The sequence below is a fragment of the Leptonychotes weddellii genome, chromosome 4 (genome assembly GCF_054177405.1).
Source record: "Leptonychotes weddellii isolate Sample4059 chromosome 4, ASM5417740v2, whole genome shotgun sequence".
Classification (NCBI taxonomy): domain Eukaryota; kingdom Metazoa; phylum Chordata; class Mammalia; order Carnivora; family Phocidae; genus Leptonychotes; species Leptonychotes weddellii.
Window position 1 is genome coordinate 57,782,702 of NC_138372.1, and position 24,962 is coordinate 57,807,663.

Here is a 24,962-nt window from a genome sequence, read left to right on the forward strand (position 1 = left end):
CATGTATCTCTTATTTTTCCCACTTGACTGAATTTGAGATGATGTTAGAGACCATGAAAATCATTCTCTCATTCCTGATGGGTCCTGTAGTACCTCAGTAAAGTTTTTTTTTTTCACCTCCAGTTAGTGGTAGCTCAAAGGTTTATCTTCTAGTAGCAGCTCAGTAAAGGTTTGTTGAATTCATAAATGAATAAAATACTGAGTTTTTCTGGTTTACTAAAGATCATGAGCTAAAGCAGTGGTTTAAAATATACAGTCCTAAAAAATATATACAATCCTGATCAACCAAATAGAGGATACTCTTACTGAACTTACTGATCAAAGAGTTCTTACTGAAAATATAGCAGATCTCTGAAGCACACAGATGGGCTGGATGGGAGAGCAGGGAGTGGTCCCTTAGGGAGACTGAAAAGAGGGACTTTCCCTGGGAGCAGGTAGTCCGTCCACTCTCAGGGTTTGCAACACTTTTCCTGTGGTGCCTCCTGTTCTCTCAGGATTCTGAATGCTCTCACCAAGAAAACACCAAATCCCTTGAAAGTCTAGTTTCTGCCTTGTGGTTTGTGAGCCAGTCTCATGACGTCACAGCCACCAGCAGCCCACAGTGTTTTTCCTGACTCCATGTAGGCAAACCAGACAGGGCTTCTAGCAAGTGAAAGCTCTTTTGGGTAAATATTTGGGGCCTGGTTTTAAGATTTCTCTGACAGACCAAGTGGTGGAAATCTGTGTATATATACAGAATGCTCTCTCTCTCTCCCTTCCTGCTATGTGTGTGATGTCAGTTTCCTCAGAGAACTAACTCTGTTTCTCTTAGCCAGTTCCTCCCTTGGGAATTGGGCTTTCCTTGTTGATTTTCACTCCAAAAGGGCTGTTAAAGAGGGGTGGAAAGGACCCAAAACATATCTTCTTCCAGGCTGCCTGCCTTTTAAAGCTGCTCTATCACCCTTTGTTTTATCACCAGAGACTTCAGGTTGGATGGTGAAGAATGGCCTTTCTGGATTTCCAAGCCTTACAGGAAAGTTTAGATTTAACCTTGTTACTTAAGTTGCAACAAAGTTCATTCAAATTCTAAACTTGTAGCGGGGGAAGAACAAAGTCCTGTGCTTGTGGGCACAAACATAATTTATATATATATAATCAATGTATATATATGAGAATATAGTAAATTTTCATATATATATTCTATTTACTGTATTTTTATGTATACACACCTTTTTTATAAACGCACAAGCTGAAAGCAAGAAAGCAATGCATACATGCCTATGTACGCGTACATACACACAAAACATATAGCATAAGTTTCCTGGCATCTTTTGATAGGTATTTGTGCTCCCTTATTAGTGGAAATAATTAATTTTAGATGAGCCCATCACAGCAGTTTTAAGCAGAGCGAAGGCTCTATCGTTAAACAGCCCAGAGAGAATTTCATCTGCTACTTTTGAAGAATCCTTTGATGCGCCCAAAGCCTGTAGAAGGGTGATTCCAAACCCACTTAACTTTTTAAAAACTGAAATGTCTGCAAGGGGTTCTCTGATCTGCTAGAGGAGACCGAATCGAGAAGAAAGGCCGCTTTCTCTCCCCAGCAGGACCCAGATTCCTGCCTGCTGCCGAGCAGATTTCGTATACGTTGAACCACAGAACGTTTATTGCTGGGGGGGGCGGGGCGGGGGAAGCAAGGGAGAGACAGAGAAAAGAAAAAGTAGCAAGCATCCAGGGGCAGCCGCGGGAGACCGGGACGGCACGTAATCCGGGGGCGGGGCCTCGGGGGCCGCCAGCCAGTGGACGGGCTCGGGGGCGGGGCCGCGGCGCGGGGGGGCGGGGCCTGTGCCCGCGCAGCTCGCACGGCGGTCCCCTTATTTGGATCTGCGGGAATGTGGGCTGGAGCGGTCCTGCCGCGGTACCAGCCTCCAGCCTGTCGCCGGGACTGTCCCTGACCCAGGCGCGCCCGCTGCTCGGTGGCAGAAGGGCCGGCGGAGCGCCATGGCCTGCATCCTGAAGGTAACGACTGGGATCTGTGGCTCGGACGCGTGGTAGCCAGCCCCTTGCTGCTAAGAGGCAAGGAGTCAGCCGCGGTCCCACCGCATCCTCATCTCAGTTGTCTTTTCCTGGCATTGATTTTCTTTTTGTTCCTTTGGCAAATGCATATGGAGGGAGATTCTGAAACATGCAGCTGACACAGCTTCTCTTCCCACCATTCCTGCCTGCTCGCGCCTGCATTGAAGGAACTGCAGACTGTTGGCTCCAGGGGAGAGTAGGGCTGTGTGCCGAATAATGGGGATGGCAGGGAGGGGAGGGCTGCTCCCGCGGGTCCCGCGGCTCCGTTGCCTGAGGCCTTTCAGGAGCCAAGGAGAATGGAGAAGAGTCTGGGCATGGGTTACTGGTGGTAGAGGATATAGCACTTCGAATGGGCGTGAGAGTGAGCAGAGGGGGGGGTTCTATTGAACATTTGATCTCGTGAAGACAGAAACTTCTGAGTTTACAGGTAGTCCCTTAGGAATGAGTTTTCTGTGAGATCTGCTGGCTTTACGTGCCATTAACTTTACTTTGGAAAAGTTCACAGAAGGATGTTTTTATTAGTAGAGAATCTGTGACCCTCCTTAAGCTCATAAATTTGAACAGACCCAATGATTTCACTCCATATTAGAGTCCGCTGGACCACTCCTTCTTTGTTGAGTTTTCTTTCTCCAAGTCTGGTTTCTTAGCCTGGACCAAGCATCGTTCTGGGTTTACACCTTTGTGGTGTCAGGTGGAAGGATGTGGGGTCCGTGCCTCACTTGAGAACTTCTCATTCCGCAGGGAGAGGTGTTTTATTTGTTTTTTGTTTTCATTTTTCTCACTCCTGTCTCTCCTCGTGCCTAACCTGCCTGACTCCTGACTGCCTGAATCATAAACATTCAGGGCCTAAAGGTTTCCTGGGCCTTGACTGGAGGATGCAAAGCCTTGTTTGTTCCAAGGTTGGGGGAGCTGTGTGTGATAGAGGAAAACACCAGAAAAAGATTTTTGTTGTTGTTTATTGTGAAATAGCATTTGTTTCTCTGCAGGATGATTTGAAGCCATCTCCTGTTATACTAGTTAGCTGTGTCATCTTATACCATGCCTTGGTGTTAATGATATAAATAAGAGACTAACCTAGGAGAAGTGTTGTTTTTTTTTCCTTAGAGTAAAGGAGGTCAGATATTTCCTGTGACTTTTCTGAACTTCCTCTCTTTGGTTTTGGAACATTTCCTGGGACATAACAAATGGTAGCAAGATCAAGAGGAAATACGTAACACATCGGTATTACAGCATGGGATTTTCACCTTGGAGACTCTTAGCGTAAGGACTGAAATAAGAGTATGAGTCATTCTTTACTATTTATTATATTATTAGCTGAAAGGGAAATTGAGGAGCATGACATTTATCATTGGCCATCTTCTTTGGGTTTCTCCCTGCCTTCTCTTGCATATGTTCCAAACATTTTTAACTCCTACCCCAAGCTACACATGAATCTGATCCAGACTATCTTTTCAAGCACCTCACATTGACCTCAGACATTTGGGGGCACATCTGAGTCCTCCTTATCTTTCCTCCACTGAAATTCATCCGGGATGCAGACAGGTAAACTTCAAAGAGGTTTGGATTCAGAAAGACCTAGGTCTGAATGCAGGTTCTGCCCGTTGCCACCTGTGTGGCCTTGGACAAGTTACTTAAATGTCTGAGTCACAGTTTCCTCGATGTAAGATCAAGGTAATAGCACCTACCCCACAGGCTGCTGTGGGAATAAAGTAAGACAGGGGATGAAAACTACTCTGTGGCATAGGCATTAATATGTGCTACTTTTTTTCTGACATGTAATGATAACTAAGGTTTAAGAAATCCTTAATACATCTTCTGCCTATTTCATATAAATATAACTCTCATTCTTACATCAGACCCTGCAAGGTAACGTTGTTTAAAACCCCATTTTACAGATGAGGAAGTCGAGGCTCCTCAGTTTAAGAGATTTGCCCAAGGCAACAGGGTTAAGGTCGAAGTGAGCGTGGGCTTAGACCCAGATCTGCCAGCTTTTCTTATACTTTAGTGCTGTTCTCTGTACTTTCCCAGGTGACCACTTTCTAAGATGTCCTGATACCATTCAGAATCCTTACCACATTTAAGAAACAAAGTACCTTTGTGCAGTGATGGTCTCAATGGCCTATGGTGTAGGCCTTTTCCCCTTCTGGTCTTTGAAAATCCATACATGGTGGAGTGGAGAGTCTGGAGACCTGGATTCAGTGCAAGCCTGACCTCCTGTGTGTGATTTTAGACAGTCACGGCAGCTCACTCATTTTAGAATGCAGAAAATTATAATAATTCTCTGGCAGGATTTTATGAAGGTAAAATGATGGACTTTTTTTTTTTTTAAGATTTTATTTATTTATTTGAGAAAGAATGAGAGACAGAGAGCATGAGAGGGAAGAGGATCAGAGGGAGAAGCAGACTCCCTGCTGAGCAGGGAGCCTGATGTGGGACTCGATCCTGGCACTCCAGAATCATGACCTGAGCTGAAGGCAGTGATGGACTTTTTTTTTAAACAAAACATTTTCTGCCACATGCCAGCCCTGGGCTTGGCGTTGGCATTACAAGATATATGAACCATTGACTTGGTTCTCAGGTGGCTTACAGTATAGGAAAGTGGATGGAAAGTAAATGAACGTTTATGTTACAATGTGAAGAGTAACAGACCTGTGGAAGGCATACTACGGCACGGAGGGAGAGAGCAATGGAGAGAGCAATGAACCCTCCTACTGACTAGTTAAGACAGGCTTTCCACGTACTGTGGATTTTGAACACTTCATTGGCTTTACTAGTGTGGAGCTTGTGTTTTTGAAAGATAACTTTTGAGACCATGTCAACTTTACTCTGTGGGTGAAAACTAATTTTCTTAACAGATTTTTGAGGTCGATTTTATTTTCCATTTTTATATATGAGAAAACTGAGATAGAGGTTGCTTAAAATATCCTTATGGCCTACACAGTGGTGACCCTAAAAGTGAGGATCTCTGAGTAGCTAAGAGGAGAAGCTCATGCCATGGCAGCCAGGGAAGGTCCTTTGCAGCACATACAACTGTCCCCTCGAGGTACTGTGTATGGGGAAGGCCCATTCTGCCCCTGCACAAAGCTGGCTCTCATAACAGAACGGCGATTAGTACTTCAATAATCATTTAATTGTAAAATACATACTCACTCCACATCGCCTGGGCTTTGAAGCCAGAACTATGTGGGTTTTAATTAGGGCTCCACCACTTACTAATTGTATAACCACAAGCAAGTTTCTTGGTTTCACTGCTCTGGTTTCTGAAATGGGGATGATCGTGCGTTCCTCAGTGAGAATATCTGCACATTAGAAAGCATAGGCTAGTTATAGTTCAGTAAAAACGAGTCCAAGTCTTAGGATCCTTTCTTGCTATGCTCCTGGTTAGGCAGCCCTCCTGGCTGTGCTGTTGTGAATAATTAAGGCAAGGACCAGTCTTTTTCCAAGGAGTGTTTTAAAAGTCTTGGAAATTTTGATAGACAAGAAAGGTATCTCACTTGTATTTATTTGATGGCTAGTGAAGCAAAACTTTTACATTTATATTAGTCATTTGTTTTCATTCTTCTGTACATTATAGATATTTAAAACTTTCATGAAATAAAACTTGTTTATATTTTCTTTTATGAGTTCCACCTTTAGTCGGCAGGTATGTTTTTGAGCACAGTATCTGGTGCACTTTTGGTGTTTAGCAGTATTTGATGAATTGTATTAGGTTGCCTTTGTATCCAGCACTAAAGGGATCACTGAGTGGACATGTAGACACAAGACACTTATGCGTCATTTCTGCCTTAGCAAAGATCACGGTTTTGCCCGGGTGAGGAGACCTATGAGCACAAAGCAGTTAGACGATAACACGACAGTGGCATGGCTAAGCCACCCAGCCCCGTGTAATATTTACTCAGATGGATGGGAAATTGGATGACTGGTGATATCAAGTTATGGACTTGGTGTCTTCTCCTTTACTTTTCTTCCCCCTGCCCCAGACCTAATTCGTCACCATATTGCATCAATTATATCTAGAAGAATCTCTCAAATCTGCCTATTACTCTCTATTCTTCCTCTCTCTGCCTCGTTCAGGGCCTAGTGTTTGCTCTGTCTTTTGAAGTAGCCTCCCTGTCTTCAGCCTCCCCCAAATCTTGCCCATCTTCCACATCACTCTCATGGTATTGTGCTAAAGTGCGGTACTGATCAAGCCATTTATAGGCTTGAATGCTTGGTTTGGCCCCCCAGCCCCTGGGGGATGAACCCAACTGGGGTTCACGTTCCCTCACCATCTTGCCCTTGCACACGTACCTGACCTCACCCCCTGCTGCTCCCTCACCATGTCCCTCACCCGGACACTTACCTATACTCATCCCAGGTCTGTAGATGTGGCACTTGCTCGTGGCTCCATGACATTGTGTTACAGCAGTGAGATTAACAGCATTGGCTGTTAAGCTTGGCGACCTGCTTCAGCAGTGAGATCCATCAGCCTCCACTTCCTCAGCTGTGGAATTGGAACAAAAACAGTGCCTACTTCTTCAAGTGATGAGGAATAGATGAGCTAATTCTGTAGAATAGAACCTGACATATCGTAAGGCCTAGATAATCATTATTAGCAATCCGTTGCTGTTGGCATGCTGTTTTCTCTGCAGGAAATTCCCCCGCTATCACTTTTCCTCCAGCGACAAAAGTCGTGCTCATCTTTCAGCTCCTAGGTCACTGTCCCATGGACGGTGAAGCCTTCCTGTGCTTCAGCAGGCTTCCCTGTGCTCCTGTGGTCTCAGTTCTCATCTCGTAGCAGCAGCTATTACCCTGTACTGTCAGTTCGCTGTTTGCCTTCCGGACTCTTCTGTTTGGGAACTCATCAAGGGCGGGGGCCTTCAGTAGGTCGATCAGCTGGTGTTTGCTGAGCACGAGGAGTGAATACTGCTAAGGGTGTGGGAGTATATGGACAGAGGTATGGGTGGCTGCCCAAATGAGTCTTGGGGACAGCAAAAGCCTTGTCTTATTCAACTTGGTATCCATAAGAACCTGCCTGGCTCTCACTGAAGTGTTACCTAAATATTTGTCGAGTGCCTAAATGCATTAATGTATTCGTTTTTTGTTTTTTGAGATGCCATTTCTAGACATGGGCCTAATCTGTCCTCTTTTGTAAACAGATGAATTCTTCATGGATATAGCATGGGTTTTTCACTCTAACATATAGCAAGCAGGTTAGAGCTTATCAGTTATTTTGCTCCTTAAATTCCTTCTCAGTTTGTTTCTCGTGCATCTGTTACTCTGTCTCCTATAAAATCTGGAGCCAATTTGAAATCTGGAGGGAAGGGGAAAGGAGCACTGGACTGGAAGGAGGAGACAAGGCAGTGCAGGAATGGCTTATCTTTTGTTATGATCATTTTTTTTTTTTTTTAAGATTTACTTGGTTGAATTTTTTTTTTTTATTCTTATGTTAATTCCCATACATTACATCATTAGTTCTAGATAAAGTGTTCCATGATTCATTGTTCGTGCACAACACCCAGTGCTCCATGCAGAACGTGCCCTCCTCAATACCCACCACCAGGCCAACCCATCCTCCCACCCCCCTCCCCTCTAGAACCCTCAGTTTGTTTTTCAGAGTCCATCGTTTGTTATGATCATTTTGGTTCTCCAGGTTAACAGAAACAAACAAAAAAGCAAAAGTAAAAACAAAAACAAAAAACCCAACACCCACCATCCCAATTTGTGGTTCTCATCCTATGAGGTCTCAAAGTGTTTGAAAACAGTCTGGCTTCGCTGAGCCTGGAAAGCCACGGAGACTTCATAGATACACAGATTATAAATCTGAAACTCTAAGATCACCCCAGCAAGTGGAACAGACAAGGCACTTGGTCTAATAAATCGGCTACGAGGTTTCTTTCTGACGTTTCTGCTGCGCAGGGGATGCCGACGTGTCGGCAGCGGTCCTGGCTAATTTTCAGCCTTAAGGTGACTGAACAGAATGCTTTTGCAACTTCCAATTGCACACTTTGGGGGAGTTTCTTGTGGAGAAGCAGTGCTCTTTGGATGAATTGAGAACAACGGCAACAATAATAGTTGCTCTTTATTGAACACCTAGAGTGGTCAGCCTCGGGCCTGTGCTGAGTGCTTTATAGACGTCATCTCGTGCAAACTCGTATTATAATGAAGACACTGAAGTTCGGAGAAGCTGAGTAGCTTGTCCCAGGCGCTGTGGTTAGTAAGTGGTGAAGATGGAATTCACCTGGCTCTGTGTGGTTAGGTAGTGTGTCTTTTGCCTTCAGTGCCAATTTAAGTGAATGTTTGTGGGGACTTGTGTTTATTTCACCCTCTTCTACCCAGGCAGTACTCAGTCTAGACAGCTTCCTAACACCCGCCTGGTCGGGATCACTTTTAGCTGTGTTGTTTTTATCTGTTCCTTCTTCAGAGTTTCCTTTGTGACCGAGGAACTAGGGGGAATAGAGGGGCCACAGAGACTGGGGAGGTAAGAAAGTTCTAATTCTGCCTGCAACACGGAATAGCCCTTTGAGCCTGCGCAAGTCACGTGACCTCTCCCCCTAGCCTGAGAAACCCACGGGTCCCTTTGGTGGGGGAGAGTGAAGGAGAGGGGTCGTACAGAGTTGGATTTCCCCTTGGGCCAGGCTTCAGGGCCCCTCCAAGGCTCTGGGAAGAGGCCCTGGATTTTTGTATGTATGTATGTATGTATGTATGTATGTATTTATTAAAGATTTTATTTATTTGACAGAGACACAGCGAGAGAGGGAACAAAAGCAGGGGGAGTGGGAGAGGGAGAAGCAGGCTTCCCGCGGAGCAGGGAGCCCGATGGGGGGCTTGATCTCAGGGTCCTGGGATCATGACCTGAGCCGAAGGCAGACGCTTAACGACTGAGCCACCCAGGCACCCCGGATTTTTGTATTTATAATTTTATATTCATTTTCTTAGAGACCCACAAATCGTATAAACTTCAGGCTCCCCAGCCTGGATCCCCTCTGGGGCGTTGTTGGTGTCCAAAAGAGTTAATGCTTGCAAAGGCACTCTTCAAAGCAGAATGCACCATACACGTATGGCAAAACTATTATTAGTATTATTAATAGTTAGATAACAGCTTGAGTCGAGGAAACCTGTCTTGGGAACTGGTGGGCTTTAAAGAAGCGTTTAGATTTGAGGAAAGCAGAGGGAGCCTATTAAGCTTTCCAGTAGATGACTGGGGAAAATTATGAAATCTCCTCCCCAGGAGGAAAATTTCTATCTGTTTGTGAAAATTTAACACACACTTGTGCCTGAGGGCTGGGAGTTGGAGGAGTTCTTTTCTGTTTCCTGGCTTCTGGGAAAAGTGGAGGAAGACATTTTTCTAATTGGAGAGAGTAGATTTACAAGTGCTACGAGGATCCCACTACAGAAAGCTGCAGTTAGCTCCTGGTTATTAAAAGGCTCATTTTTCAGTTTATGGATTATCCAGATCCTGTCCGTCCCTGGCCGATCTGATGTACACCTTTTATGCATTTTACTGTCAATTAGCACCTCCACCAGAGTCAGGAAAGGGAGAGGAGCTAAACCCCAAATTGTTTAATTCCTCTCCTTGTTAACAGCTGTGTCAAGGGTTTTCGGCAAGAAGGTGGTTATAGAAATGGCCCAAGTGAGGTGAAGGGATTATCTGTGCTTTCACTATTGTATTTTTTCCCTCAGCTCAAGGACTGAGAGTAGGCTCTGGTTCTGATTTTAAACTGATTTAAAATTGCCTCATCAGAGACCTTGGCCCAGGGTATCCAGAGATTCAATAAACAGGAGCCTCGGGGTAGGTAACATTCTCCGAGAGGCCCTGTGCCCCCTATCCCATCTTCTCCGGGCCTCCTCTCATTTCCTGTGTGGTGTGGAGGGGTGGGGGCTCACAACATCTGGTGCTTGGGAGAGTTGGGGGAGTTAACTCCCAAAGAGATGGCTTGGGGGCCAGGAAAGAGGGGTCCTTGTACGTGAGTCATTCTAGTATTTGTGTAAAAAAGAAATGTATGTCTCGGCATATACATAGTCAGTGTAAATATATAAATAAAAATATATACCCACATTCATTCGTGTTTACTCAGATTTGAAAATTCTTACACATAAAATCTTTCTTGGAAGGCACTTCTCTCTAATTTCAGAGGCTGATTTTTTTTTTTTAGTGTATTTATTAGCTGTGCCTTTACCGGACACAAAAGTAAAAACTTCTTTGGTTTGTTATGAAAACTGTCTTTGCATCTTGCCGAGAAGATTCTGATCACAAGGGAGTGGGAAGTTGTGTATGTCCTGCATTGGAAATGAGTCATGATGTGGGATTAGAATGTGCACCTGGAGCTCATCTTAGGTTTCAAGGACTAGAATGAGCAAGTCAGTGTTCTGGGATGATCCCCCTCCTTGGGACAAGTGGGATACACCCTTGCAGAGAGCAGGGGCTGCCATTCCTGGCCCTGTCCTTTGCTGTTCCTGGTGGCCCCAGCAGTAACGACTCTAAAGAGGGGTGAAAGTCTCTCTGTGAGGGTTTTGCCTAATCAAGCAGGGAAAATGATAACTGGGAAAGAAGGGCTGTTCTCTAGGGTGTAGGTGGTAAGAGGATTTTGGGTGAGAGGTCAGAGCTGAACCAACGCGGAGTCTGAGTCCAGCTTTGTGATGAATATGAGTCGTGATGGTAGTACGTTTATTTACTGCAGTGCTGTCCAGTAGAAATCTCATGCAGCTCACTTACGTGATTTTACATTTTCTAGGAACCACGTTAAAACATAAAAGCAAAAAGAAACAGGCAGAATTTACTTGAATAGCATATTCTGTTTAACCCATTACAAATTCTTTATATAATAGATGAAATTAATAATCCCTCTGTAACTGTAAAGACTATAAGGCATCAATGATACTGAAGTTATGAATATACAGATTATGAAGAATTAAATTTTGACTCCTATATAATATATCCCAAACATTTTCACTTCAACATGTAATCAATATAAAAATTAATGAGATATGTATATATTTTTTGTTAAGTCTTCAAAATTCGGTGTACATTTTGCCATTACAGCATATCTCAATTTGGATGCTAAATTTTCATCAGAAATTTAGATTTTATAAAATGTACAGTCAAAAAGTAGGTTCACATGTTCAGGTTGCTCCAAAGATGCTCAAAAGCTTTCCAAGAGTTGAATCAAGTATTAGTTTTTAAATGTAAATAAAGTAAAATGAAATTTAAAAATGTGGTTTTAAAAATGTGGTTCCCCAGTCACAGTAGCCATATTTCAAAGTCTCTACAGCCGATTGTGGGTGGTGGTTACTGGACAGGACAGCGTGTTTGTTCAGGTCCTCATCCTCACCGTCAGAAGGGACCACTAACTGTGGGGGCAGTGAGAGCAGTCGAAGGGGTTTGGGGGAAGGGTTGCCTGCCGGCTAGGGGAGCACAGGGGAGGGCACTCCTGTTGGTCAGACCCTGGGCAGCTGAAGGAAGGCAAACGATGAGCAAGTCATAAGTTCTGGACCCAGGGACACACTGGAGCCTTTCTTAAGCCCTTGGAACTTCACCTAAAATGGAGTCTGATTGGCGCCGTAGGTGTTGAGCAGCTGTGAATTCTCCCAAGGGGGGTGCGGCTTTGGTCTCAGTGTGGTAGCGAGAACTCCTGTTGGCTTTGAGGTCAGAGACAGACTGTATATACTTTGATTGGAGCTATTCCTTTGCTCCAGCAGGGCAGTCCACACATGGCAGCAATCTGGACATCCAGAATAAACTGCACGTCTCAAGTCAAGAGAAGGTGATTCGCGTTCCTTCGTACAGTTTGCCTATTTTCCACTGCTTGTTTGTGTGTCCGTAGCTTCAGCAGTGTGCGAGTAGCTGTGCGTCCAGTGGTGCTTAGCGCAAATCGGTTTGTAAACCCACAGCTCTGTTCGGTCTACACTTGTGCATTGCGGGCCTGCCCCGCTCCACCTCGTCTTCTTGGATCATGCGATGAACACCTCATTATTCTAATGGCAGTAGCTGCCTTTTGCCGCGTGCCTTCTCTCTGGCAGACAGCCTGCCAGATATTTTGCAGCTATTTATTATCTCACGAGATTTCAGGACGGTCATTATTTACTTTTGTTGGACTGATGGGGGAACTCGGGTTTGTATAGCGGAACAGTTTTGCTAACGCAAGAGTGCTAGCCCAGGATCCTCCAACTACGGCCCTTGGGCCAAATCTCCTGTCGCCTGTGTCTATATAGCTCTGTGTGGCCCGTGATTAAGGATGGGTTTTGCATTGTTAAGTGGCTGGAAAAAAAAAATCAAAAGCAGAATAAGAGTTCATGAGGTGTGAAAATGTATGAGATTCAAATATCCGTGTCCATAAATAGTTTTTCTGGAACACAGTGGTGTTTGTTTCCTAGTGTGTATGTCTGCTTTCACGCTACAATGGCAAAGTTGAGAAGCTGACATTTGGACTGCAAAGCCTTAAAAATTTGCTGTCCCTTTGCAGATAAAGCGTGCCACCCCCTGTGCTAGGCTGTTAAATTCCTCCAGCAGACGGTAAGAGCTGGGGTCAGGGCCGGCGCAGGGTCCCCCGTGGATCTTCAGCTCTCGCCCGGGGGCCCCACACTGAGGAGGGTGGAGGGATTTACTGAGCGTGGAGCCAAGCACTCCATGTGGAAGAGGAAACAAAAGCTTAGGGAGGAGATGTAACTCTCCAAAGCCAGATGGTGGGGTTGCAATTCAGACTCCAAAGCCCCCCAAGTCTGTGGTTTCTGACAGTTACCCTGACCACGAGTGCTGTTCAGTTTGAACTGTACCAGGAACCCAGAACGGCCTGTTTGACCAGAGATTGCTAAGCCCTGTGCCCAGAGCTTATGATTCTGTAGGTCTGGGTTGGGGCTCAAGAAGTTGCATTTGTGAGAAGCCCCCAGGTGATGCCGATGAGGCCCATCTGCGGGCCACTGTCCTGATATCCTACATCCCACCCAACAAATGGTTGTTGAGCTGTGGAAGGCTTCAAACACATGCGGTGACCCACAGAAACTGACAAGAATTTAAGTCCGTTTAGAAATTTAAGTCAAGTGCATTCTAATAAGCTTTTTCGGCGTTGTAATAAATTTGATTTCTTCCTTCATTATTCTCGTTAAACCCCAAGCTTTCTGATGCCGTGGGGCTCAGGCCACCATGAATATTGAAACACATATGCCTCTGTGTCCAACAGTAAGTGGCTGGGGGTGAAATGAACCCCCTCATGGGTGGCATTCCTCCTGTGTTTCTGGAAACTCAGTTTCTTTCAAATCAGTTTATGTTGATTTATAAACCAGGACTTTGGTTCCTGCCGTGATTGTATGTCAAACCCTTTCTTGTGCTGTTTCTGCCCCTGCACTGCCCCCGCCCCGTCCGTTTCTCTGCTGGGGGTGCAGGAAACAGCTTCTGTAGTCAAATTATAATGCCTTTGGTCATGAAAGGTAATGCATTAGTGCTAGAGTTCACTATCTTAATTATTGGCTCTACTCAGTCTCATATTTAAAAAGTCATTATTTAAGGATTAGGAACAGGGAGAATGAAGACTGGCGAAAGATGATAGCTTTCGTTTTTTTTTTTTTTTGGTCATGTTGATGATTCACAGCCTTGTTTGGGATGTTAATAAGTAACACAAAGCATTGGTAACTGCTGATTTAATCTCTTCTTATAGGCTCATATTGGCATAAAGAAAATAAATCTCTAAGGTGTACCTTTTTACTTTCTCCTGGCTCTCTATTTCCATGCCTCTATTCATTGTGCAGCTCATTTTTCTGACCCCCCCAACTTCATCTCTGGCCTCTGAACCCCTCCCAGTATAGTTGTTATAGGGATCATTAGTTAGAATGTGTAAAGAACCATAATCTCAGCTCTGTAGAAGGGAAGCCTTATAGAACTCTATTACCAAGTAGATAAAACCCTCTAGCAGGGTCCCAGGTTATAAGCCATTCCATTAGGAATTCCCTGGGAAATGTGACTCATTTCTACACCTGCTATAAAACCATCAGTATGGTGTTCATGACAGCTTAGGGATGTCATCCCGAACACCTTTGCCACGGCCTGGAGGCTGACTTTACAACTACTCGTGTTTGCTCTTTTATTGCTGACCTTCTTGACCTTGTAGCCCTTTCTTTCTCCCTATTTCTAGGAGAAAATTCATTCCCCAGAAGCAGGAATTACCTGCCCCCTTTCACATGCTGCCTTATTCATTTTTCTCTCATTCTTTCAGTTGGGAGTAAGAAAATCCCTCTCTCCTACCCTGGTTTATGACACTTAATTATTTGTTTCTTAGCTGGTTTAATGTTTGTTTAATTCTGCCATGCAGAATTAACCCCAGCAGCCTGGTTCATGGCTTAAGCTGAGCCAAGATTTCTGCTTGTGACTTCTAACTTGTTGATATTGTTTTCCTCTCATCCATGTTTGACCCTTGGGGTTAAAACCTTATTTAAAGAAATGACATCTGAACCATATACCACTCTAGATTTCTGTATTAGAAAAATTGAAGTTCACTGTATGTTCTAGATTTGTGTCGGTGAGAGGGTCTGTATTTGACCTCTTTTTCCCTCTTATCTTCAGCAAATAGAGGCTTGTGAAGAGGAAGTTTATCATCAAGCACTTAGAGAGAACCCAAGTACAGTGCCTGAGAGGAGGGGTAGGGGGCATGGAGATGAAAGAGAAGCTGAGGATTTATTTATTTTTTAAAACAATTTTATTTATTTTTATCTTTTTTTATTAAGAAACTCCACAGCCAACATGGGGCTTGAACTCATGACCCTGAGATCAAGAGTTGCATGCTCTACCCACTGAGCCAGTCAGGTGCCCCTGAGAAGCTGAGGATTTAATTCCTTTCTAAGGGAAAGTGAGTCTGCATGGATGATAATATTAATTGTAAAAATAGCTTACATTTACTGAGTGCTTACTGTTTTTATTGAGGGCTTTATATTTTTGCATTGTCTCATTTAGTCAAGCTCATAGGGTAGATTATGAGTTATAAATTTCCATTTAGATGAAGAAATTGAGGCTTAGAGAGGTTAAATAACCTTCCCAAGATTGTACAAAGCAGGGTTGGGGTGTGGGTGGGCAGGATTTGAATCCGGGAGTCTGGCTGGAGTAAGATATATGTAATAGAATCTCTTCCTATAGTCATACATGGACAAACCTATTTGTAACTTGCCCACAATAATAATAATAATAATAACTTTAATGAACATTTATTGAGTACGAACTTTGTGGTAGGTACTGTAAGGCATATACGTGATTTCCTTTATTGTTCAATAGTCCTATTAGAAAAATATTTTTATTATCAAATCTATTTTACCTGTGAGGAACCCTGAGGCTTAGACAAAACTCATCTTCTTTGCCCAACCCTGTGGAGAGAATTTGTGTGACCATATTATTTTTATTAACTATTTTACTATTATTTAGAAAAAAAATTTTTATTAAGTTTTTATTTTAGTTCCAGTATAGTGAACAGACAGTGTTATATTAGTTTTGGGTGTACGATAGAGTGATTCAACAATTCTAAACATCCTTACTCAGCGCTCATCATGATAAGTGCACTCTTAATTACTTTCACCTATTTCACCCATCCCCCAGTCATCTCCCCTCTGCTATGCTTTATTTTATTTTATTTTATTTTTTAAATAGGCTCCACGCCCAGTGTGGGGCCCAACACAGAGCTTGAACTCATGACCCTGAGATTAAGAGTTGGACGCTTAACTGACTGAGCCACCCAGGCACTCCTGATATGTTATTTTAAATGAGTACCCTCTTTTAAAGTTTTTTTTTTTTTTCAACAAGAACTTTTTTTTTACTTGAAGCGTACTTCAGAATACATGGTTCTAAAAGATACATATAAAACATTCCATCCAAGAAAAATAGAATACATATTTTCTTCCAAGTACACACAGAAGAATCCCCTGGTTAAATCACATAAAAAGAGACATAAGAAATATTACGAATTTAAGAAGACTAACATCATACCAAATATATTTTCCAACTATAGTGGTACAAAACTAAAGATCAACAATAAAACCAAGTTGGAAAATCTACAATGTAAATATTAAATATTTAATATATAAATATTAAACAACACACTACTGCACAAGCAATGGGCCAAATAAGAAACAGCAAATCAAAATATGTCTCAAAACAAAAGAAAAAAGAAAGCCAATATTACAAAACCTATGGGAATGCAGCAAAGGCAGGTGTTCAAGTGAAATTTATGCTATAAATGCTTGTATTGGGGAAAAAAAGTTCAAATAAACAACTTAATATTACACCATAAGGGACTAGAAATTTTTTAGTAGAGGCAGGAAATAAACAAAAATCAGAATTAAATAAAATAGAGACCAGATTAAACAATAACGTAACATTGAAAGTTATGACCAGTTTTTCCAAAAAATATTGTTATTAGCTAACATTTATTGTGCACTAAGGCCTGGGCACTATTTTCAGCATTTCACACTTATTAACTCATTTAATCTCTATTTTCCAGGTAAGGAAACGAGGCACAGAGTGGTTAAGGTCACCACACTATTTTTGGCTATGGAGAAACCCAGGTGCTTTGGCTATGTTGTCTGTGTATGTAATAAACATGCACATGGCCACACACCCTGTTTTTAATTGTTGTTTTGGTTTTTTTTGTTTTGGTTTTTTTGTTTGTTTTTTGCCACTTTTATGGCTTACTTCTTAGTGCAGAGAATCACTTAGGACTATTGAAATCCATTCCAGTATGAAATCAACCCACATCAAAGGAGGTTATGTGGCTAAAAAAGATTGCTTGATTTTTGACTTGAGAGGAACTGAATTAAAATATTTTTTTGAGTGTTTGTTTTCCCTTTGAAGAATTTTGAATCAGATCACACTTAGGAAAGACCCACTTAGGTTGTCAGATGTGGAATTAATTTCTTTGTGAAGATGGTATTTGTATTTGAGCCTAAGGCCATCATTCTGACTGGGTGGGGAATGCCAAGCAGTTTTCCCTCTTGACTATTCTCCCTGTTCTCCCGTTCATCACTGTCCCCCTGGATAACTCTACTGGGCAGCTAGAGTGATCTTTTAAAAAGTAAATCAGATTATGGCAGTTGCCTGTCTAAATCTTTTGGTGGCTTTCCATTTCACTTGGGACAAAATCTAAATTCCTTCCCATGGCTCACAATGCTCATGATCTCACTTTTGCTTATTTGAGAAATCATCTCCTGTACCTTAGTCCCCTGCTTATTTTCATTCCATCCAGTTCTTGGACCCTGTCAAGTTCCTTTCTGCTTCAGAGCTTTTGGGCTGAGGTTCCCCTGCCTTCCAGCTTTGTCCCCAGGTTCCTTTTGATGTTATCTTTTCCCCTCTTCTGTGTGCCAAATTATTAAATGCATTGCCTCAGACAGGCCTTTTGTTGATTATGCCAGTAAAATATAATTCTTCCTGGGCAGCTGGGTGGCTCAGCCGGTTAAGCATCTGCCTTTGGCTCAGGTCATGATCCCAGGGTCCTGGGATGGAGTCCAGTAGGGCTCCCTGCTCAGCGGGGAGTCTGCTTTTCCCTCTCCCTCTGCCCCCTCCCCTGCTCATGCACGCTCTCTCTCTCACGCACGAGCGTGCTAACTCTCTCAAATAAAGTCTTTAAAAATATATATATATATAATTCTTCCTGATATTCCCTATTAAGCTTCCCTGTTAATTGTATGCATAGCACTTTCTTAATATATGAATTCATGTGTATTTGTTTACTAGTCAGTCAAAGATTGAAAGGGCAGGGATCATGATTATTATATTCATCAGTAGGTATCTAGCATCTAGCGCAGTGCATCCAACAAACGAATGGTTGAATGAATTAAATGTCTGGCAAAAAAAAAAGAGAAAAAAGCATGTGCAAAGGTACGGTGGCATGAGGCATGAAGCAGCAGGTTATTCTGGGGAGTAGTGAAAGTTGTGGGGGCGCCTGAGTGGCACAGTTGGTTGAGTGTCCGACTCTTGGTTTTGGCTCAGGTCATGGTCTCAGGGTCTTGGGATGGAGCCCTGTGTCAGGCCCTGTGCTCAGCAGGGAGTCTGCTTGAGATTCTCTCTCTCCTTCTCCCACTACCCTTCCCCCCTTTCTTTCTCAGATAAATAAATAAATCTTAAAAAAGTTAAAAAAGTGTCACTTGGCTGGTTTTGGGAGCTGGAGGAGATGATATATATGGGGTTAGATCATGAAGGATTATGTGGATCCTGCCAAGGAGTAGGAACTTTATCCTCTGGAAATGAGGAAACACTAAATGGGTTTTAAACAGATTATTAAATGCAGTTGAGGTATTGAGTCAGAGAGAACATTCTATTGTCTCATTGTCTTTTAGAGTACTCAAGAGTTCTTAGGTTGACTCTCATTATTGTCCTTTGTATTTGGAAATTATGTGTCCCAATTATGATTTTGCTACAAGGATTGCACAGGCAGAATTTCAAACAGAATGCTGGAAATTAAAATATACCAAAGATGTAAGTGTACTTCTTTATGGCATAGCTTGGTGTTCTAACAAATGTGGATGAGCCAATGATAAAATAAAACTAAGCATTTTATACAAATAAGTTATTAGTTGTTCAGGTTGTTCACCTTTCTGTATAATGAAGAGAATCTTAAATTTGGACATTATCTCTTGAGTCATTTAGGTGATATGTGGCAGACTTAGGCTCTGTTTAGTAGAGCTGATTTTATATTCACTTGATAGTATTGCTTTGAAGGAGGATGCTGTGTAGTTCTGCCCTGTGGACCAATACAGTGACTGTCTCGGGACCCTGACTTTGCACAGCTACTGTATATTGAGCATCTACTATGTGGCAGGCACTGAATTAGTCATCTTGCATTACATGTGGGTAAACTTTAGAGCATCTGTTTATGGTAGATGTATTCCCATTGTACAGATGAAGAAACAGGTTCAGGGAAGTTAAGTACAATAGTTTCCCCTTACCCACAGTGTTGCTTTCCATGGTTTCAGTTATCCATGGTCAACTGTGGTCTGGAAGCAGATGCTCCTCCTTCTGACATATCATCAGAAGGTTAATAATAGCCTACTGCTGCATCACCGTGCCTACATCATTGACCTCACTTCAACTCCTTATGTAGTAGGCATTTCATCTCCTCTCATCACAAGAAGGGTGAGTACAGGACAAGAAGAAATTCTGAGAGAGAGACTACATGCACATAAATTTTATTACAGTGTATTGTTATAATTATTCTATTTTGTTATTAGCTATTGTTGATAATCTCTTACTGTGCCTAATTTATGAATTAAACTTTATCATAGGTATGTATGTGTAGGAAAAAAACATAGTGTATGTGTTCAGCACTATCCATGGTTTCAGGCATCCACTGCGGGTCTTGGAGTGTATCCCCTGTGGATAAGGGGGGAGTAATGTAATTCTCCCAAGTGAATGTGGAGCCAGGGGATTAAATTCAGATCTGTCTGAGTCAAAATGCCCCACTTTTATTTTAACCCTCTGCTGTCCTACCTCTGTAGAGGAATCATATAGGACTATTGAGATGAACTAAACATAACTGTACTTTGAAGGAGCTTAGAGAAATAATTTTAATCTGAGTTAAACTGAATATTAAAAAATTAAGGAATTCTAAGAATACTTTTTTTAGTGGGGGAGGGGGAGAGAGAGAAAGGGAGAAAGAGAATCTTAAGCTCCATGCCCAGTGTGTGAGCCTGAGGGGGCAGGGCAGGGAGGACGGGGGAGGTCGGGAGGGGCTCCATCTCACAACCCCAAGATCATGACCTGAGCTGAAATCAAGAGTCCGGTGTTTAACTGACTGAGCCTTCCAGGTGCCCCTAAGAACGCTTTTTTAATTTGAAGAACTTTTAAACTAGTTTACACTTAGGCAGACATTTTATTCAACCTATTCAGTTCGATTCAGCCCTAGTAAGTTAAGTCTCACTGATGAGCGGGTACCTGAACAGAATCTTGATGGACGGGCGTGAACATTGGGGCACCTGGGCTGCATACAGGTCTCCCCCGCCCCCAACAGCCTCCTCTTCACTCGCCATTCTGGAATCTGTTCTCGGCACAGCAGCCAGAAGCAACTTTTAAAAATGTATGTAAGTTGATCTCATTCCCTTGCCTAACTGGTCATATTCTGGGCAAAAAAAAAAAAAAAATTGCAAATAATTTGCAAATCATAAGGGGTTAATATCCAAAATATATGAAGAACTCCCATAATTCAATAGCAAAGAAAAACAATCAAATTAGAAAATGGACAAAGTCTCTGAGGAGACATTTTCCCAAAGAAGACATACACATGGCCAGTAGGTACTCAACATCGCCAATCATGAGAGAAATGTAAATCAAAAGCACAATGAGATCTCACCTCATACCTGTCAGAATGGCTATTATCAAAAAGATAAGAAATAACAAGTGTTGGCGAGGATGTGGTGAAAAGGGAACCCATGTGAACTGTTGGTGGGAATGCAAACTGGTGCAGCCACTGCAGAAAACAGGATGGAGGTTCCTCAAAAATTTAAAAATAGAACCACCGAATAATCTAATAGTTCCACTTCTGGGTGTTTATCCATAAAAATAAAACACTAACTCGAAAAGAAATCTGCACTCTCACTTCATTGCAGCATTATTTATAATAGCTAAGACATGGAAATAACCTAAGTGTCCATCAATGGATGAATGGATAAAAAACATGTGATGTAGATCCTTACAGATATGTATGTGTGCACATACACACGCACACGCATGCACATGTACAGGAATATTATTCAACCATAAAAAAGGAAACCCTGCCATTTGCACTTGAGGGCATTATGCTAAGTGAAATAAGTCAGAGAGAGCAAAATACATACTACATGGTCTCACTTATATGGTCTCACTTATATATGGACTCTAAAACTAAACAAAACAAAAAGGAACTCATAGATACAAAGAGAACAGATTGTCAGAGTGGAGGGTTTTGGGGGGGTGAAACGGGTGAAGGGGGTCAAAAGGTATAAACTTCCAGTTATAAAATGAATGAGTCCTGGGGATGTCATGGCCAGCATGGTGACTAGTTAGTAATACTGTACTGCATGTTTGAAAGTTGCTAAGAGAGTAGATCTTAAAAGTTCTCATCATAAGAAAAAAACTTGTAACTTTGTGTGGGGATGGATTTTAGTTAGTATCCACTTATTGTGATCATTTTTGCAATATATACAGATATCAGATCATTATGTTGTATACCTGCACCTAATATAATGTTGTATATTAATTATATCTCAATAAAAATGCGTATGAGATGATCTTGTTCCCTTGCCTAACTGGTCAGTGGCTTCCCTTTCATTTGAAAGAAATTATGTTTTTATCATGATTCCACAGGCTGCATTACCGGTTCCTGCCTTCCTCCCCAGCCTCCAAGGCACTTAACCTTACTATCTCTGTCTTGGCTACTCTGAGATTTTTTTCAGGTCCTGGACCTGAAACATAACATTTGTGGGGATTGGTGGGTAGTTCCGTGTGGCTCAAGCTTAAGCTGGACTGAGGGGACTGGTGGGAGGTTAGGTAGCTTAAGCAGTTTGGACTTGACCTTGTCCAAAGAACACCTTTGGAACATTTTGGTTGATCGAATACCTTTGAGACATTTTATGCAGAAGACTAAATGTGCTGGAGCCATTGAGCTGGAGATAGAATATCCTATTGTCCTACTGACTTGTCAGAGTGTTCAGAGTCCTTGGATTGGGTCTGGTTATCGTTCTTTGTATTAGAAATGACTTGTTCCAATTATGGCAGCCGTAATGATTACACAGGCAGAATTTTTATCAGAAAGGTGTAAGTTAAAACATGGCAATGCCACTTCTCTCCCTGGGTGTGCTACATTCAGTCGCATTTAAGGAGTGTGTTCCTTGAAGTCAAAGAGCTGGGCTGGGGTCTTGGACTGGCCCCAGACCACAGTCTATGTGACTGCTTTAGTGAGATTGTTATTTCTAAAATACTTAAAATTTGGATGAGCAAATATATCAATCCGTTTGAAAGTGCTAATAAAAGTAAAATATTCTTGGCAAATAAAGCTAATAATGTAGGTGTTTGAATTTCATTTAATTAGGGCAATCCTAAATTTAGAAGTAATCTTTAGAGCCTGTAGATCATTAATGGGACAGTTCTGACATGAATGAACAGTTCATGTTTGTAATCTGAAACTGTAATTTTGGGGGTGTGAGATACTTCTGGCCCACTGCCTATTAAGCACCTGCTCTTTCCCCTCCTTGAGGTGGGGCGTGGCCCCATTCTACTGCCCTGAGGCAGCTGTTTAATGACCAGTACTAAGCTCCAAACCTCAAGCTAAGCACCACATGTATATATGGCCGCTAATGTTTCTACCAGCCTATGTCGGTTTTGTATGCCCTCTGTGAGTTTGCATTATTAATGAGGAAATGCAGGTTTAGTAAATCCTTAGAAGTTAAGGGTTTAGAGAAGTTAATTCAAAGAGCTAGTGGACCTAGGGCCAGGGAGTCCAACTCAGTTCTCACTGACTCCCCAAATCCATGCTTTTAACCCCAGCCCTGTCTTAGACATAAGGCTGCCCTATAGGTAGACCAGAATGGTACGTAGGAATGGAGAAATTGATCTCCTTTCCTGTAGACCTCAAATAAGAAACCCATTTTGTGGCCCTTTTTTTCTGAAACCCATCTTTCTGTCTTGGGTTTATTCCTCTAATTAGAAATATACTTTGTTTTGCGTAATAGATTTTTTTTTTAAAGATTTTATTTATTTGAGAGGAGAGAGAGAGAGAGAGTGCCTGTGAGAGTGCAGGAGAGAGCACTGGGGGGGGGGGATGTGAAGGGGCAGAAGGAGAGGGAGAAGCAGACCCCCCCGCTGAGCAGGGATCTGGCCACAGGGCTTGATTCCAGGACTCTGAGATCATGACCTGAGCCTAAGGCAGACGCTTAACTGACTGAGACTCCCAGGTGCCCCCCTAACAGATTTTTTAAAATAATAAGTAGTATAGACATCAGTCTTTTGTAAACTCAATCAGGATTAAGTAAGGAGGTTTTCTATAATAATAATGGCAAAGCAAACAATTTTTGTTATGTACCAGGTGCTCTTACAAGCGTTTTTATTTATTTATTTATTTATTATTATTATTATTTTTTAAAGATTTTATTTATTTATTTGAGAGAGAGAGAATGAGAGACAGAGAGCATGAGAGGGAGGAAGGCCAGAGGGAGAAGCAGACTCCCTGCTGAGCAGGGAGCCCGATGCGGGACTCGATCCCGGGACTCCAGGATCATGACCTGAGCCGAAGGCAGTCGCTTAACCAACTGAGCCACCCAGGCGCCCTATTTATTATTATTATTTTTTAAAGATTTTATTTATTTATTTGACAAAGAGAGACACCGCAAGAGAGGGAACACAAGCAGGGGGAGAGCAAGAAGAAGAAGCAGGCTTCCCGCCGAGCAGGGAGCCCGATGCGGGGCTCTATCCCAGGACCCTGGGATCATGACCTGAGCCGAAGGCAGACGCTTAACTGACTGAGCCACCCAGGCGCCCCTTACAAGCGTTTTTAAAGTGAGAGTTTCAAATCTGATCCTCACAACAGCGCTGTGATATGGATGCTCTTATTGTGTCAATTTAAAAGAGGAGGAAATGGAGATGCAGAGAGGCTAGATGAAGGGGTGGCTTCCTGGCATGTGACATGTGTGATCGCAGGACTGACTGCATGCTTAGAGGACCTCACGCTTGATTTAATGTTCTGCACTTGCTGTCGAAAAATTCTTCATAATTTTGAATAAGGGGTCCTGCTTTTTTTTTGCCCAGGGTCCCCCAAATTATGTAGCTGGTCCTGCCTTGGTGAGTTGCCTAACGTCACTCAGCTGTGAGTGGCAGATTGGGATTCAAACCCAGACTGCCTGGCCTTAAGCTTACACCCTTTCATTTATGTTCTCTGGCTCCCCATATCCCATATTCTTAAAGCAAGCTCCCTCCTCCTCCTTTTCCTTTGAACCTGTCTTTAGAGACAGGTGGCTTAACTCTTCGGATTTGAGATTTGTTTGTTGGGCCCCGTATCTGATACATACAATTTCCCAATTTGGTTTGTAGGAGAGCAGTAGGGAAGATTTGAAGATATGGCAAGAGCTGCATTTCCTTGCTATAACGAGAGAACTGTAGCCTAAAAATAAATGAGAATAAAGTGGAAATACTGTAACGTATTTGTTTTGCACAACTTCACTAGAAAAACTAGATGAAGACAGCTCCAGTGCCTTTGGAAGGGAGGCAGTTCCTCAGCACTGCCTGTCTGCATGCGGTGCTCTGTGGATTGGCAGCGCTTAATTACCACATACAGTTTTATGGACTGTTTTATGAGAAGCTGCTTTTTAGCCTTGCATGGATTGCTGTAAAGGGAAATATAGAAAGACAGGAGAGGATTTACATCACGTTGGCAAAAATCGTCCCTCCACGGTCTGTGGTTATAACCGGAGACCACCCAGGATCCATCTCTCAGCCTTTCCTGAGAACTTTCTGTGGAGAGGTGGAGGCTCGCCGTACACCAGAGCTCAGAGGTGGAAGGAGTAGGACACAGGTGTAGTCACCACAGGGCACCCAGGGCCTTAACAGAGGCACGTGTTAGCCACGGAAGCCCCAGAAGAGCATCTGACAACATTAAGCGGAGTCTAGGAAGTTCAGGGGAATTATCTAGGTGGAGAGACGAGAAAGAGTGTCCACGTTGGAGCGAATAGTGAGAACACAGGCGAGGAGGCGAGGGAAGTTGTGGTCAGGGTGAACTGCAAGTACATGGTCCTGGCCAAAGTGTTGGACATGATATTGGAGAGGTAGGTGGGGACCAGGTACTGCTGAACTTTGTGTGCTATCTCAGGGAGTGTAGGTTTATAGCCCAAGGTATTAAGGATGATGAGGATGCTGATAGCTAACATTGATGAGGACTTCTCTGTAAGTTGTAAATATCCCCGTGGTCCCTGGTCACACATATACCTGTTAGAGTGACATG

At 42.8% G+C, this 24,962-nt stretch overlaps 1 protein-coding gene across 5 annotated transcripts in view; it reads left to right on the top strand.

Annotated features, from left to right (window-relative positions):
• The first annotated feature begins 1,829 nt into the window (after positions 1 to 1,829).
• The window catches only part of ST6GALNAC3 (ST6 N-acetylgalactosaminide alpha-2,6-sialyltransferase 3), a 510,866-nt gene continuing 487,733 nt past the window's right edge, over positions 1,830 to 24,962 (top strand). For all 5 annotated transcript variants that reach the window (XR_014144922.1, XM_081818655.1, XM_081818654.1 and 2 more), the window contains exon 1: positions 1,830 to 1,995. Coding sequence is in view for 4 of the 5 variants with exons in the window: in XM_081818655.1 (XP_081674781.1) it covers positions 1,978 to 1,995 (18 nt within the window). In the remaining variant the exon portion in view is untranslated. The remainder of the gene's footprint in view (positions 1,996 to 24,962) is intronic.